Here is a 15400-nt window from a genome sequence, read left to right on the forward strand (position 1 = left end):
GAAACGCAACACTATGCAGACATAAATGCTGTTCATCGTGGTTCAGGGATATCCTGTGGCCAACTTGATCTCTTACCAAGAAGGGCTGTTGTAATACAGAGATACTGGGGATGAAGTGGAAGAAATGGGCTATTGGGGAAAGTGCTGGGGCCAGTGATGTAAGTATGTTATTTTAAATCAAGCTGTAGCTCAGATTTCTTACTGGGCAAAAGTCAGACTAATGGAGAAATCTGTGTGTGACTGCTGATGTATGCATTTGAGTAAAGCCTAGGAAGGGGAGCTTTAGGATGAACATATAGTAAGAGATGTCAAAGCTTGTTAAAGTGAGACTTACCAGTGACTCTCCATCCCCAGACACTACAAAGAGAAAGAGGAAAAAAATTCATGTAACACTGAAAAACGCAGTCCATCTGGTTGTTCAAGCTTGCAGGATGGGCTATGAGAAGTTATCTATTCATACAAGTGTTGTGTGGATTAGTGTTTGTTACATTAGAATTGTAAAGCCTGCAAGTGCTAGGTACTGTTAGCATCACCAAAAGGAAAACAATTCAGTTTCAGTCTAAGACCTTGTCTATACTAGAGTTTTGTCGACAAAAGTCAGCTTTTATTGACAAAACAGTGGAAGTGTACACATTACAATGCTCCGCTGACAAAAAAAACTCTCCTGCTTTGCCGACAGATAAGGAAGCAACAAAGGAGAACAAGGAGGCCATGTTCTGAGAGGTGCTCCAATCCTCAGAAGCCGAAAAACAAGAACGCAGGGCGTGGAGAAAGACGTTAAAAGAAAATTATAGAATAGCCAGGCAGGACAGAAAGGAGAGCCAGGAGTGAATGTTAATGGGCCAGGAGCAGATGATAAAAGTTATGGAGGAGAAAATGGAGATGTTGAAGTCCTTAATGAAACTTCAGGCAGAATTCATGTTTGCTCAGCACTCCCTGTAGCTGATAGAGAACTACTTTCCATGCCCTCCCCAACTCCTCTCTCACATTCCTTGCAACTTCCCAACCTGTCCCAGTATCCCATTCACTCCACCCCTTTGGATGGCTTCCAAAGTTATAGCAACTACACACAGTTGTAAGAGCCTATACTGCCCTTCATTTGTTTTTCCCTTCCCACCAAGCCTTTTGTGCGTGTTAACTGGTATTTAATAAAAACACTCTAAAGATAACCAATCTTTGTCTCCTACACATGGTGATTGCTGATGGAATTACTACACAGTGGCAATCTGATCATTTGCTGAGTACAAATCATGGTTAGGAATTAAAGTTTTCATGCAAGGCAGCAAGTTAAGGCATGGTAGAGTGCTGTACAGAAAGACATTATTGGAGCTCTGTCAAAATGGTGCCTCAAAGCCTCCCTGATTCAAATAGCCTCCAATTGTGCCCCTTTAACAGCCCTGGTTTCTGGCTGCTCAAAATCAGCTGTATAGCATGGAGGTGGATCACCTGACACCAGGGGAAACTTTTCACCCATAGCCTCACAAAACATTATGGAGTGCACAGCAGGCAGTACTCCTGGGGGAATTCTGCGCCAAAAATGAAAAATTCTGCACACATTTTACAATTCTGCGTATTTTATCAAAAACAACAATGTAATCATACCAGTTTCAATTATTTTGGTAAATTATTTCAAAATGCCTATCAGCAAGTATGTCTGTAAGAACACAGATAACAAAAGAGATTCAGGAAATGTTTTTTTGACAAATAGATTCCTTACTAGGCATATTAATATAGAACTGAGTAATAATTAATTTAAACTACAGTAGAGAGCCATAGTTCCTGCACCCGTCAGAAGCAGTGCAAAGGTTTGGCGGAGTCAGGGGTAATGGACGAGCTGAGGGAGAGAGAAGTAATTGCTGGGAAGAAGCCTGGGTTGAAGGGTTGTTGAGTATGGGTGGGAAAAGTATGGAATAGTTTTGTTTTGTTTTTTTTTTTGGGGGGGGGGGGAAAGAGCCAGGAAGGGATTGTTAGGGAGCATCCCCAATGCAGACCCTGGCTGACTCCTAGCCTCTCCCATTCAGTCAGGCACATCTGCTCCTATCCCCATGTGTCCTAGCATCCCCTCAGCCAGCCCCCTTCCCTCATATCCATGTGTCTCTATGTCCCCACTCAGCCATCCCCCTTTCCCCTTGTAGCTCTGCACCCTGCTTCCATGCTGATGCTCATTAAAAAAAAGTATGCGTTAATTAAATTTTGACTGAACTCCTCAGGGGAGAATAGTATGTCTCCTGCTCTGTTTTACCTGCATTCTGCCATATATTTCATGTTATAGCAGTCTCAGATGACCCAGCATATCTTATTCGTTTTAAGAACACTTTCACAGCAGATTTGACAAAATGCAAAGAAGGTACCAAGGTGAGATTTCTAAAGATTACTATAGCACTTGACCCAAGGTTTAAAAATCTGAAGTGCCTTCCAAAAAACTGAGAGGGACAAGGTGGGGAGCATGCTTTCAGAAGTCTTAAAAGAGCAACACTCCGATGTGGGAAACTAGAGAATCTGAACCACCAAAATAGAAAAATCAACCTTCTGCTGGTGGCATCTGACTCAGATGATTGAAGTGAACATACGTTGGTCTGCACTTCTTTGGATCATTATCGAGCAGAACCAGTCATCAGCATGGATACATGTCCCTTGGAATGGTGGTTAAAGCATGAAGGGACATATGAATCTTTAGAGCATCTGGCATGTAAATATCTTGTGATGCCAGCTACAACAGTGCCATGAGAATGCCTGTTCTCACTTTCAGGTGACATTGTAAACAAGAAGCAGGCAGCATTATCTCCCGTAAATGTAAACAAATTTATTTGTCTTAGCAATTAGCTGAATAAGAAGTAGGACTGAGTGGACTTGTAGGCTGTGAAGTTTTACATTGTTGTGAAAGTGCAACTTACAAATGTAGATTTTTTTTTTGTTACATAAGTGCACTCAGAAACAAAACAAAGACTGCACTACAGTACTTGTATGAAGAGAATTGAAAAATACTTTCTTTTATCATTTTTACAGTGCAAATATTTGTAATGAAAATAAAGTGAGCACTGTACACTTTGTATTCTGTGTTGTAATTGAAATCAATGTATTTGAAAATGTAGAAAAACTGTTTCAAAAATTGATCAATTTTAATATCATGATTAGAGTTAATTGTGTGAGTTAACTGTGATTAAATCAACAGTCCTAATATATTTACACACATTCCATGTGCAAGTATTTTCTACTCCACATATGAGCTATGTATTATGAACAGTCTTGACAGAATTCAAGTTTAATTTTATTTGTATAATTGAAGGTGTTTATTTTTAAGCTTTTTCCCTCAAAAATTTTATTGATTTAAATTTTCAGTGGCACAAAATTACAGGGATCAACATCACATATGAAAATATATATTAAACATCCTTGAAATCAAATGCTAAGAAGTCCAAGCATTTTTTTTTTTTTTTTTTACTTTGCCTATTTGTAAATTTCAATCATCAGTGGAAAAAAATGTTTTCATCAGTTTGTGTGTTTACTATGAAATCCATATGCACTGGCAAAAATCCAATCCAAGCCTAATTATGAAAGACTTGCAGAGACTATACAACATGTGCTGGTGCTTCCAAGAGGGTTAACCAGACACTTTACAAAACCATACATATCTACCAAAAAAAAGCTATGACCATTTTGATCAGTGCATCATCTATGAAGTTCACATGATAAACACTTCTCAAACTCACATATTTAAAGAGAAGGTTGGAGGCTGCCATCGTAGACCAATCTCAGATAGTTGGACTCCTGTTTACAATCTAATTAAGTGTAGTTTAAAATATTAACAAGTCTACTTTTTTTTAAACACCTTCCAACTTAAGCAGTCTGCGGCATTAGGAGAATGTATGTGAGAATTATGCATACACTGTACTAGGCAAAATGTGTGCCATTTTCTTTGACCTTACAGCTCATCAGTATCAGTTTGCCAGCACCAAGATTTGGGAGGCATTTGAAGAAGCCACATATTTACTCCAGACAGACAGAATACACACTGGTGTAACTTGCAGAAGGAATTTCTCTATGCTAACACAGTTCAAACCATCTTGAATGACATATATAAACAGAATGTAGCGGCCAAACCGGCACCCCAAACTAAATTCTCTTTGAATCATAATAGCACAAGTGAAACTTAAGTTATCCTAAATGAGCCACTGGAAATACTCCTATCATAGGGAAATCCCCTAGAGATAAAGCCAGCTAGCTCACCACCAGTTGATCCTGCTCCAGAGGCAAGTTTGGGACATGTGGTGACGTAGCTGGAGTGTGTTCCAGCAACCCTGGGGTCAGCAAAATGGTCTCCAAAGCACCATTCCAGCCAGCATAAGTTTAGCACCTCTGTGGCTCCTCTAAATTGCAACAGAGGCCAATGTGGTCTTTCGATACCCACAGGGTCAAAGTAGAAAAGTGGCATAATGCAAAACCTGCACCATTTTCCAGATTATGGAGCTGTGGCATGCCAAAGAATCTAGCCCACTATATTTATATACCCCATCTCAAATCAGCTACAACTCAGGCAGCTTGTGATTGTCTTGTTTGCAGAAAGTGGATGTTTATATGAAAATAAAACAATTTTTGGTGGCATTTCTATTTACATCCTACATAATGTGATACACTGATGAAAAGCGCCATATAAGAGTAAGGTATTATTATTACTCTTATTACTACAGAGGTTTCAAAGTATACAAATAGGTGTTCTAAAATATCAACTAGAGAGTAAAAAGGAACATATTACACTAGAATTCTTTAAAGATATGGCAATCATAGGTATGTATTTTCTCTCTCTCTAGGGCAGATAAACTGCAGAAAAACCCCCGGTGCAAACAGGGCTTAATAACCAGAAAAAGGAAAAGAGCACAAGGCCTCTTGAAGTTCACTAGCAATTTTGCTTAATTTGGTCAGATTAGCACTTGATACAGTGATAGGCACTACGGCAAACCCTAACATAATTACAGTAGTTATATCCTGTTCACCCTGAAGGCTTAAGCAAGATCAGCCTATTGAACCAACTGAGACTGGATGTGAAATCTTCACACATTACATCTAGAATAGAAGTATGGAGCCACCTTGTGGTAAAAAGTAAATTATCCTTAAAATAGTAATATTCAAAACATGGGACAGTCACGATATGCTAACAAAGAGTCCTGTCTATACTGTTGTTCTTCATCTAATAGTTCCCTGTAGAATTAGCTGATTATAGCTAGAGTAACTCATTTAACAGTTATAGTCAAGGCAAAATCTGAGTTTAGTTATTAGCAAACAGCTTTCTCGGGCTGATAAACAGCAGTTGTTTTGGGCTCCAGATATTTACACTGTCAAAAGTAGAGTGACAACACCCCATCTGTTTCACTACTCTAAAACTCTCCCAATATAGATCCCACTGCTTAGGACTGATTTAGCCACTCATCTGAAGATGTTTGTATGTTACAACAGTCACATCATAAAAGCAGAGTTACAGATAACAGCCTAAATATAGGCTAGGTGAAGAAACCACTTTTATAAAACAGAGTTTGGGTAACTGCAAAAATCCAGATTTTTTTGCTGCTCAAAACAAGCTTACCTTTTATGGGACTGAAGAAGTTAAAAAAAGAGTCATTGGGTACTTGTTTGGTAATTGTTCGAACTGTGCCTCGACCCTTGTGTTTCTGCTTCTTCTTGATTGTTTTAACTGTAACATTTTTTCCTTTCTTCCATTCAATAGTACATCTAAAGACAGCACAAGGAATAAAGGCTTTAATGCCAAAAGACATTTGGGGGAGGAGAGGAAATAAGATATTTAGTGCAATAAAAAAAATCAAGGCAGATTGTTTGCAGTTCTAGAAAATTGAGACTGCTTTACAAAATGCTAAACCTATTTTGAACATATTAAACTTAATGTTGTAGTTACAAGGACTAATGTTTAATGTACAAACCAACATTTTCTTAAATGCAGGAGCCAAATGATCTGTTAACACCCTTTTGCACAATTCTGTCAATGACAAGACGCTATAAACTTTCTGCATCTGGCCAGGTAAGATTTCCTTTTTGTCAGGGAATCCCTAAGGTGGGGAAGTGGGGACATGGCCGGTGTCACTATGCTCCTGGCACATCTTCCTTGAGCTGCAGGCAGCCAAGCATAAATTAAAAGACAGTTCAATATCAGCTCATACCAGGGATCAGAGTGTCAATGCCCTAAGAATCAGGGAACTGTGAAGGAGACACAGCCATCTTTACCATCCCCTGGCCTAGTGGCATGCAAAGCACAGCTTGGACTAAACAACCAAGGAATTGAGCCCAACGTATACTAAAATGAGAAACTGCTTGCTGTTCAGGTCCTTGTTGCCAGAATGTCACCTGACTTGGTTCTCACTGCACCTCAACTGAGAGACTATATCTAGACGAAGTTTAGTCATGACTACAGGTGCCACTGAATGAGCTGCAGCATAAAAAAGTTCTGTCCTAACTGAAACAAACCCTTAATTAAAGAAGGCTGCTTGGCACACTCAGCCAACAGTTCAGTGACCAAAAACATCTTGTTCCACAGATGATGTCTCAGAACAATTTGATAATTAGCTATTACATGGATGGGGTCAATGAATAAATGCTTCCTTGCTCTACTGATCCCAGTAACTAAACATGGGATCCATAACTAAACGTGGGATCCATGAATGTACTTAGGCATCTAAACCCCAGACTTCGGCTATGTCTACACTACCCTGGTAAGTTGACCAAGTTACACTACTCCAGCTATGTGAATAACGTAGCTGGAGTCGATGTAGCTTAAGTTGACTTACTGTGCTGTCTACACTGCACTGGGTTGATTGAAGATGCTCTCCCATCAACTTACCATACATTCTCTTCGTTGCCGGTGGAGTACTGGAGTCAACTGGAGAGTGCTCTGCCATCGATTTAGCGGGTCTTCACTAGATCCACTAAATCAACACCCAGTGCACCGATCACAGCAGCACTGATCCCTAGGTAGTGTAGACATAGCCTTAGACATCTAATCTCCCACCAAGTTCCAGTTTTGGCTCCACTGCGATCCACAAAACAGCCATCAAATCCTGTAGGCACCTAAGCTGATTCAGTGCCTACATTTTTCAGAGTCAAAAGTTCCCTACTGCATATATTCCTGCCTGTGAGCATGCACACTGCTGTCTTCCTTTAGGTATCCAGACACCCATCTCCTGCCTAAGTCCCAGAATGATTCACAAACAGGGGAAGACAGGTGTTCAGCTGCTTAAGTCATGTGTAGGACCTGATCCAGTAGGCAAGCTCAGCTGTCACCTACCAAACTGGGCCCCATACAAAATCCAGCTGCAGGATAACCTTATAACTCTTAGTCCAGCAGATAAGAGCACTCATCTGGGATGTGAGAGCCCCACTTCAATTCCCCACTTTCTACCAGAGTGGGAGAAAGGATCTGAACAGAGGGGTCTCCCACCTCTCATGAGAGTTCTCTAGCCATTGAACTAGGAGATATTCTGATATGAAAGCTCCCTGTTGCACTCTGAATAAATAATGAAAGTAGTTGGAACCAGGGGCTTGGACCCAGCATCTTCCACCTCCCATGTATATGCCAGTGGTTAGGGCAGCAAATGTCCCTCCTACTTTCTCTTATTTTCACCAGGGAACCCTTAATCAACTGTTTCCAAATACAATGTTTGCTTGCAATATTCTGAACATTTGAGGCACGCTGGCAGGGTGCCTTGGTTTCAGCATGCTTGTCAACATACCTCAATATTCCAGGGACCATCTCTTAAGAAGACTCAGAGGATAGCTCATATACATGACTAGGTTTGGCCGGATTGACATTTACCAATGAAAGCGTAATTTTGCTGCACACACAAACCGAGAAAAAAATTTGCCACTGATAAATTTACAGATAGCCAAAGTAAGAAAATGCTGCTAGAGAACTCAGTTGGATTTAGGATTTTTAATTTGTGTATTTTGACAATGATGATAATTTTTGCGTTGATGGTTATAAAGACTTAACGTTTTGAACCTTAGCATCTACTGTCGATAACTTATTGTCTGGCCCCCTACACTGTCTGATCCCCCCCATAATTTAAATTTTCGGTTGCTGGAAATTAATAAGAATCAGGAAAAGATGTTTAAAAATAAATACTAATATCCATTTTTTTTTAATACATAAAAATCAAATTCTGCCAGGCCTACAAGTGACTATCGAAATTTTTTTTGCTGAACTTCAAGAATGCTAATTTAATGCCAATCGTGATGGTAGGGTTTTGAGGCAGGCAAATGCCCAATAACGACTAGACTGAGACCAGCCATTAACTTTGGACCAAAACAACTTTTAACCACTACCTGCCTGGACTGAATTTGAAAGACTTGTATCCTCACTACTAATCCCTTGAACTGGAGAGGCAGTTTTAAATGCATATTATATTCCATCTGCACAGAATAAAACTGTTAGAGTTCACCATCTATACTACCAGCTTCATGCTGTCATTCACAAGACTTTTTCCTACTATCAACCATTACCAAGATAAAGAAAAGAGTCCTGGAGAATACAGACTAGAGGTTCCAAAAAATATTTTTAAAAACACAGATTTTCCTTACCCCTCACAATCAACTATTTCAGGGCCTTCAAATGAAAAGGGATCAGTCTTGTCTGGCTCTGACTTCATCTTGTAGGTTTTTGTCAGGACTGAATTAGTAAAGTAGTCATTGGGCTCGAAGTGGAACTCTAATGAGAAAGACTAAAAGAAAGTTCCATTATTGTTTTAAATTATACCTGTTTTAACAAATAAAAACAAAACAAAAAAAACAAACAAACCCAGTAGGACAACCAAATTCTGAACAAATACAGGTAAGAGGAAATGGAAAGAGCATGTGTTAAATACATATCTACTGACTACAGAAATGATTTTTTAAAGTACAATAATTAACAGAAGTAGTTTGACTATTATCCAAGCCTACATCAGTCAAGTTGTTTTAAGAAAGCTTTTACAAATTATTTTAGTCTCTTATAGCTTTCAAGTTTGCATTTGAAAGAGACCAAAATTCATTTTATTTTACTGAACTAGGTTTGAAACCAGTTCAAAAGAATGCAGCTAGTCCTTCTGAATCTTTGATATCACACAAGACTAAAGAATTGAATTTTTAAAAATTACAAAAATAGTTTAAGATTCTAAATTACACCACCACATGGGAAGACTTCAAAAAGTTAAATTTAATGGAGTACACTCTACCAAGGCCTGGATTCAGTCTTCTGTGCTCATCTGGCAAGAGCTGGTGACTTCACAAACCCATGTTTAATTAAGATTACACACAGTCTGTTAATGGTTTAGAACTTTAAAAGTGAACTGAATTGCTTCTTTAAAGTTAGTTTTTCTTCCTCATGGCATTTACAAATTTTTTTAGCAGAACTCTTCACTTTAGCATTTCTTAAGGTTCTTAGGTGTTCTGTGTCAACATATAATTTAAATAAAGGGTGGAAGTATTGCTGATTTTTAATCTTTACCTGAAAAATATGCATTTTGTCTCATTAAGTTATTGAAAATAAATAACCGAAAGGTTCCATAGGAAACATGCAAGCTCCCGTATAAAACATGAATTTTAAATTTACATAGCTTTCTAGAGCCAAAATGTACAAGGCTATGCAATTGAAAATTAAACATGCACCAGTTTAGAAGTTAAAAATAAAGTTGTTTAAGTTATGCATGAGCAAAAAGGCAACTAAACGAATAGTTTCTTCCCCACATTCAGATAACTCAGAAGCGCTAATATATTTAAAACTTTATCTAAAGTTACCTCTGCAATTCCTCCTCTTGCACAGGTGCTCTGGGGAAGGGCTATAAGATTGGCAGTTTTGGAGATGGAGAGAGTGCTTTTGGGAGTGCTGGGCTCCATGCTCTGGGTTAAGCCCAAGAGCGGATATTTTATTTTCCATGGAAGCTTTTCCTCCTCAACCGTGTCACATTCAGATCAAGTTGTGAACTTCCTTTTTAAAAAGCAAGCTAGTGTAGGTCTTTGAAGATATGAAGAGTCCTCTTTTCTCTCCACAATCTAGCTGAGGGGTCGGCAAGAGTCTTCATTTATTCACTCTAATTTAAGGTTTCGTGTGCCGATAATACATTTTAATGTTTTAGAAGGTCTCTTTCTATAAGTCTAAAATATATAACTAAACTATTGTTGTATGTAAAATAAATAAGGTTTTAAAAATGTTTAAGAAGCTTCATTTAAAATTAAATTAAAATGCAGAGCCCCCCGGACCAGTGGCCAGGACTCCGGCAGTGTGAGTGCCACTGAAAAATCAGCTCAAGTGACGTGTTCGGCACGCGTGCCATAGGTTGCCTACCCCTGTTCTAGCTTGTCTGCTGCATTTCCAGGATCATCTTTTTAGCCAGATAACTGAATTAGACTCCCATTGGCACCAGCTAGTTGTTCATTTGCTAGTGTTGTTAATACATACAAAGGTTGCTTGGGGGGAAGAAATGCAGCGGTCTTGCTAGACCAGGGGAGGATAGAAAGGGGGACTAGAAACTAGACAGATCCACTGGTTATTTTTGTACTCACGGTGGTTATACTTTGATCCGCTTTTTAAGAGCAACAGGAATTGCATCTTACTGAGTTTGTAAAACTAAAAAGGAGAGGGGGAGACTTGTAAACTCTGTAGAGTTTATACATACTCAGCCTGGGCTCTGAAAGTCAAACTTGACTATCACTAGTGATGACTAGAGCTGGGCAAAAAAAATGTTGGCAAGTACTGAACTTGCCAGGAAATTCCTCGTGGGGGACACAAACAAACCAGAAATTCAGGTTGAATTCATTTAATAGTTGTGGCTGAAAAAAATGGGAATGAAGAAATGGAATCTTAAAAAACCCTGTTCATTTCGAAACGAAACATTTTTGTATTTTATTTAGAAATTTAATTAATTTTTAAAAAAATTGCAAGAAACACCTAAACAACCCCACTGAATGCAACTCGTGTTACACAGGATAACTGATGGCCATCATCTGGCTGACAAAAATCTTTACTATAGTTGACTTGTGAAAACATTTGCAGGGCTGGCAGTGTTGTGCAACTAGAAGCAGATCTGAAATGGAATTAGACAACAATGGAATGCCAACATCCTTCCCTCCCCCAGGAAAAAAAAAAGTTAGTTTTCAGAATTACAGAATTAAGAAAGCCAGATATATAAAAAAAATAAGAATGAAGTTAGGGCAATACTATTTCATATGGCATCATTACATCTCTCTTCAGAATGATAGCTCAGAGCAATATATTAAATGCTCCGACATGTTTATAGTTTGAAACCTTCTCCAATGTTTGTTCAGAAAGCCACTTAACTGAAGTGATATTGTGAAAGTGAATCACTGTAGCTTGAGAGCATAGCACCTAGCTACAGGATCCTGATGGTCTTCTAGTCTTAACTATCTTCCCTATAAAATGTGACTAATTTTGCTAAATACTGAACATTAAGGTTTATTGAGGTAATTTGTGGGCAAGATGTATCTGACATATTTAAAATAAACTGAACAGAACAAGTTATATATGAACATGATTCCCAGTATCAAGGTTTGATTATATTCCTTTAAAACAGCTTTTCTTGAACTGCAGCAACTATGCTAAAGTCACATTTGGTCAAAAACAAAATGTAATTAAAATTCCATTAATTTGCAGCTTATTGCGTCTGAAGCAGAGAAACTGTTTTATTAGAATCTGGTAATTCAGAACATACTTAGGCAGTGAATACTTTCTGCAATAAAAAGTCCCAAGTACTAAAGTTACACACACAATGCTGTTCCTGTTACAAATTGGTGAGTCATTTTTCAGAAAGTCACTATCATAAAAGACCAAAGGGCAGTTTTCCTGTAAAGTGGGTAAGACTTTCAGTGTCTTTTTATTAAGTTTGTCCCCAAATCTAGAAGAGACATTGAGTTTGTCAGTCTTCTATTATTGGATTTAATGTAGCACTGGAATGGAACCCATTACCAGGAAGATACTGTCAACAGGTTACGAACAGTGCAAAAGGCAAGAAAATAAATCCATTGGCAAAATCTGACCAGCCCTAAAAACCAAGTGTTATTGCAATTTTGTTTAAGCTATTTTAAACCACACAAAATTAAGCTGAGTGACAGTATGATATCATCTACAGAACAGAATAGAATAGTTTTTAACAACATTCTCTGAACTACACTTTAAGAAGTTTATTTGCATAAACAAATGAGAACCCTTTAAAGGGTTGTCTAGTTTGCTTCTGTGCTCAAACACAACCCACCAACTTTGGGATCTCGTGGTTGTATGTTACGTTGGCAGGCAACAGATCATCGTGCATGTGGTATTGTATGCCCCTTTGTGACAAACTCACTCTTATTTGGCATGCATCTTGGACCACTCTCCCTGCTTTGAGAGCACTTTACATCTCTCGCTAAAGTTATTAGCCTTGTCTCCCTCAATTACTGCTCCTTCCCTTATATTTTACTCCCTCAATTAGTTTGAGTTATTGTTTTATTTTACAGAGCCTGGGGCACCTCACAGAAGGAAGTTTGGGAAGGAATACTACGTCAAATTCTTCTCCAACTATTAAAGCTTTTGGGAAACCATCTTTTTTCCTACTTGTCCTGTAGCGAAGCAAGTCTGGTGTGTACACATACTTTTTATCATGGACAACTGCACTGTCACAACACTCAACAATATAAACAGTCACACAATGTAGTGTGAAGAGAGGCTGTGAGTAGAAGTTAAATATTTGAGGAAAAAAATTAGACTAAAGTCAGTTTGCATGGATTTAAAAACCCAATAGAGTAATTTACTGGACACACATCCTAGTGTAGCATTTTCAAACAGTAATGTATTAATGCATAAGAATCAGAAAGACGTTTACTCTGTGGTAGCTGAGAGAAAACAAGATCACTTGTAAATTTGATTTTTCTAAAAATATTCTGACAGGACCCCATGTCTCAGCTACCTAACAAAACACTGCCAGCTCTAAGCTCTTATAGTTTTTTCCATTTAAGAGCAGTGATAATAGTACAGGAGTCTGAACAAGTACAAAAACAAGTTATGGGGTGTTAAGGCACCAAAATGGGATTTCCTTATGGAAACTGAATGCAAGTAATTATGTTTTGCAAATGTTGCTGCCTTGCAGATGTCCATGACAAATATCTTTCAGGCAAGCACTGCAGGCCACTTCGCTTGATTCAAAAAGAGGATTGTCATGACCTACTGTCAAGGCAATGACTGCTATTATAAACTGTCTCAAAAATTGTAGATTTACAGTTGAAGTCCATGAATACTTTCTGGTATACTTACCAATACTTCGGCTTCCTGATAACCTAGATGTTTTAAAGTTCAATCACGATAAGCCAGACATAACTGATTTAAGTTAATTTCTGCAGGTGAGTGCCAAATGATTCCCTGTGTGCGCTCATTTATAAACTCCACTAGTAGTTTAGCTTTTTCCTTGCACAGATAAGGTTACATTAGAAGTCTGACTTCATTTTTTTTTTTTTTACAGTTTGTCAAAGTACACACCTAAACAGCAGTTCAGAGGTATAATTCCCAGCTCAGGTAGACTTATGCATGCTAGCTCTGCTTGGGCTAGAAATGACAAATAGCAGTGTGGCCGTGCAGCTACGGGTGGCAGCTCAGGCTAACCACACAAGTATGAATGCAGGAGGTTGAGTGGGACTACTTAAATGGGCTACTAAACTGCTGTGGCCACCCAGTTATTTTAGGCATTAGCATGAGCTTAGCTACTGTGTGTAGGTCTATTTGAGCTAGGAATCGCTTATCTCAGCTGCTGTGTTGATATTAACTCTAAGGGTATATTTATCTGGAAAAATGGTTACTAAGTGCAGTTAAAAAAATGAAATCTTTTGTTCAAACTTTCTGCATTTTTGCATCTGTACCATATTTTTCATTACTGCTTTAACAGAACTTAAGTCACGTTGATTTCCATTTTATTTGGGGAAGGTATAGTTTTTCTAATGTGATTCTTTTTGAATAATGTTCACTAATTTGTCCAAGTATTAAATATTGCATAAGTAGCTGTTTCAATTTTTCAATATAGAAAATTAGTTCACTCTTTTAAACCTAAATAAAGGGAAACAAGGGGAGGTGGAATAGAGTTGAAGGTGATGATAAAAATTGGCTAGAGTACAAGACAATAAAGGGCAAGAAAAACAACTAAAAATCTGTGCTAAGAACCTCAAGCTTGGCATCTTTGGTCAGAAAAGTATGCCCCATGTTTTCACACTGATGGTTGTAGGCAGGGAGGGGTCAAAAACACATTGAATCATTGCCCATCACTACTGTGTACTATTTATAAATAAATAAAAACAAAAACAAAACAAAACGAGACACTACTTACCATAGGCTGTCCAGGTTCAGAAAATTTCACTTTTATATCTTGCAGGTGTTTTAAGATTGGTTCATCATATTCCTAAACAGAAAGGAAAAAAAGTTTGAGTAGGCAGTATTTCAAAAAGCAAATTTTCATCTAAACTTGCTCACTTCAGAGCAATGAACTATGCAGAACCTAACAACTGGATCACAAGTTTGTGATAAATTTGAAATTCAGATCCAAGTTCTTTGAAATTACTTTAAAACTGTCATTTGCCAAATTTTTGTTTGTTGAAATCTGTCATCTTATCTTTGAAGTTAAAGTTGCCATCTCCTGGGGTAGCATGTGACTGAAAATTAAACTTATGGGAGATAAAAACTCCAATTACTACGCCACTGCTAAGCAGAGGCATGACATGACAGATGTATAAAAATGACTAGTTTTAGGGGATTATTCCAAAATATTAAAGTTAATAGGATAAATTATATAAGGGCAGAATGCAACAAAATGTAGCAAATATATAAGTCCAGTCCAATACAGATACAGCCAGTTTAAGTACTCGCTCAAGATCCTTAAATTATAAACTACCTAAACATGTATGAAATAAAGTGGCAAAAAAACGTATGGGAATAATTGTTTAGAGAGTAGAATGTGAATATATGCACTAATGGATGCAGAACAAATTGCAATACCAGTTTCCAAACAGCTTAGTTCTTATTTATCAAAAAAACTTTCACTTAGTAACAAGCAAGGAAACTACAAACTATCTTCAAGTGTTTTATTTGGTAAAGACCAGGTAAAGGATTTTCAAGAACTGCAAGCTCTTGGTTACTCATGTCTTCCTCAAGTTATCATCTAGTAACTGGGGGAAAACAAAAAACAGGTGAAGTTAGCTTTTTCAAATGGAATTAGCTTACCTGAACTAATTCACTTAACATATCTACATTTCTAAAGATTGTAAACCAGAAGTCTGGAATTCCTTTGGGATTTGACTCTTCTGCTGCAGCTGCTGCTTCTTTCTCTTCTATTACTACTTTGTTTTTGAGGTCTCCCTATGAAGGAAACAGAAATGTTTAAGAAAAGCACAA

At 37.9% G+C, this 15400-nt stretch overlaps 2 protein-coding genes and 1 non-coding gene across 12 annotated transcripts in view; 1 reads left to right on the top strand and 2 right to left on the bottom strand.

The window, feature by feature from the left end:
- SLC22A18 (solute carrier family 22 member 18) overlaps positions 1 to 15400 on the top strand; it is a 224632-nt gene that overhangs the window by 200739 nt on the left and 8493 nt on the right. Inside the window, exons 13-14 of one of the 6 annotated variants that reach the window (XR_007774502.1) lie at positions 5951 to 6028; positions 12487 to 12578. The exons of 2 other annotated variants lie outside the window; for them this stretch is intronic. Coding sequence is in view for 2 of the 4 variants with exons in the window: in XM_050953716.1 (XP_050809673.1) it covers positions 5951 to 5969 (19 nt within the window). In the remaining 2 variants the exon portion in view is untranslated. Of the gene's footprint in view, positions 1 to 679; positions 2205 to 5950; positions 8571 to 12486; positions 12579 to 15400 lie in introns of those variants that run through there. 3 more of the 6 variants (XR_007774503.1, XM_050953716.1, XM_050953717.1) reach the window with 3 other exon arrangements.
- NAP1L4 (nucleosome assembly protein 1 like 4) overlaps positions 1 to 15400 on the bottom strand; it is a 50856-nt gene that overhangs the window by 11687 nt on the left and 23769 nt on the right. For all 5 annotated transcript variants that reach the window (XM_050953729.1, XM_050953732.1, XM_050953730.1 and 2 more), the window contains exons 7-11: positions 15230 to 15364; positions 14340 to 14411; positions 8581 to 8720; positions 5579 to 5724; positions 335 to 357 (exon numbers count right to left, since the gene is read on the bottom strand). In XM_050953729.1, the coding sequence (XP_050809686.1) occupies positions 335 to 357; positions 5579 to 5724; positions 8581 to 8720; positions 14340 to 14411; positions 15230 to 15364 (516 nt within the window). The remainder of the gene's footprint in view (positions 1 to 334; positions 358 to 5578; positions 5725 to 8580; positions 8721 to 14339; positions 14412 to 15229; positions 15365 to 15400) is intronic.
- LOC127053021 (small nucleolar RNA SNORA54) lies at positions 11875 to 11995 on the bottom strand. The gene has a single exon (XR_007774943.1). It is a non-coding gene; the product is annotated as a small nucleolar RNA SNORA54 (small nucleolar RNA).

The sequence above is a fragment of the Gopherus flavomarginatus genome, chromosome 5 (assembly GCF_025201925.1).
Source record: "Gopherus flavomarginatus isolate rGopFla2 chromosome 5, rGopFla2.mat.asm, whole genome shotgun sequence".
Classification (NCBI taxonomy): domain Eukaryota; kingdom Metazoa; phylum Chordata; order Testudines; family Testudinidae; genus Gopherus; species Gopherus flavomarginatus.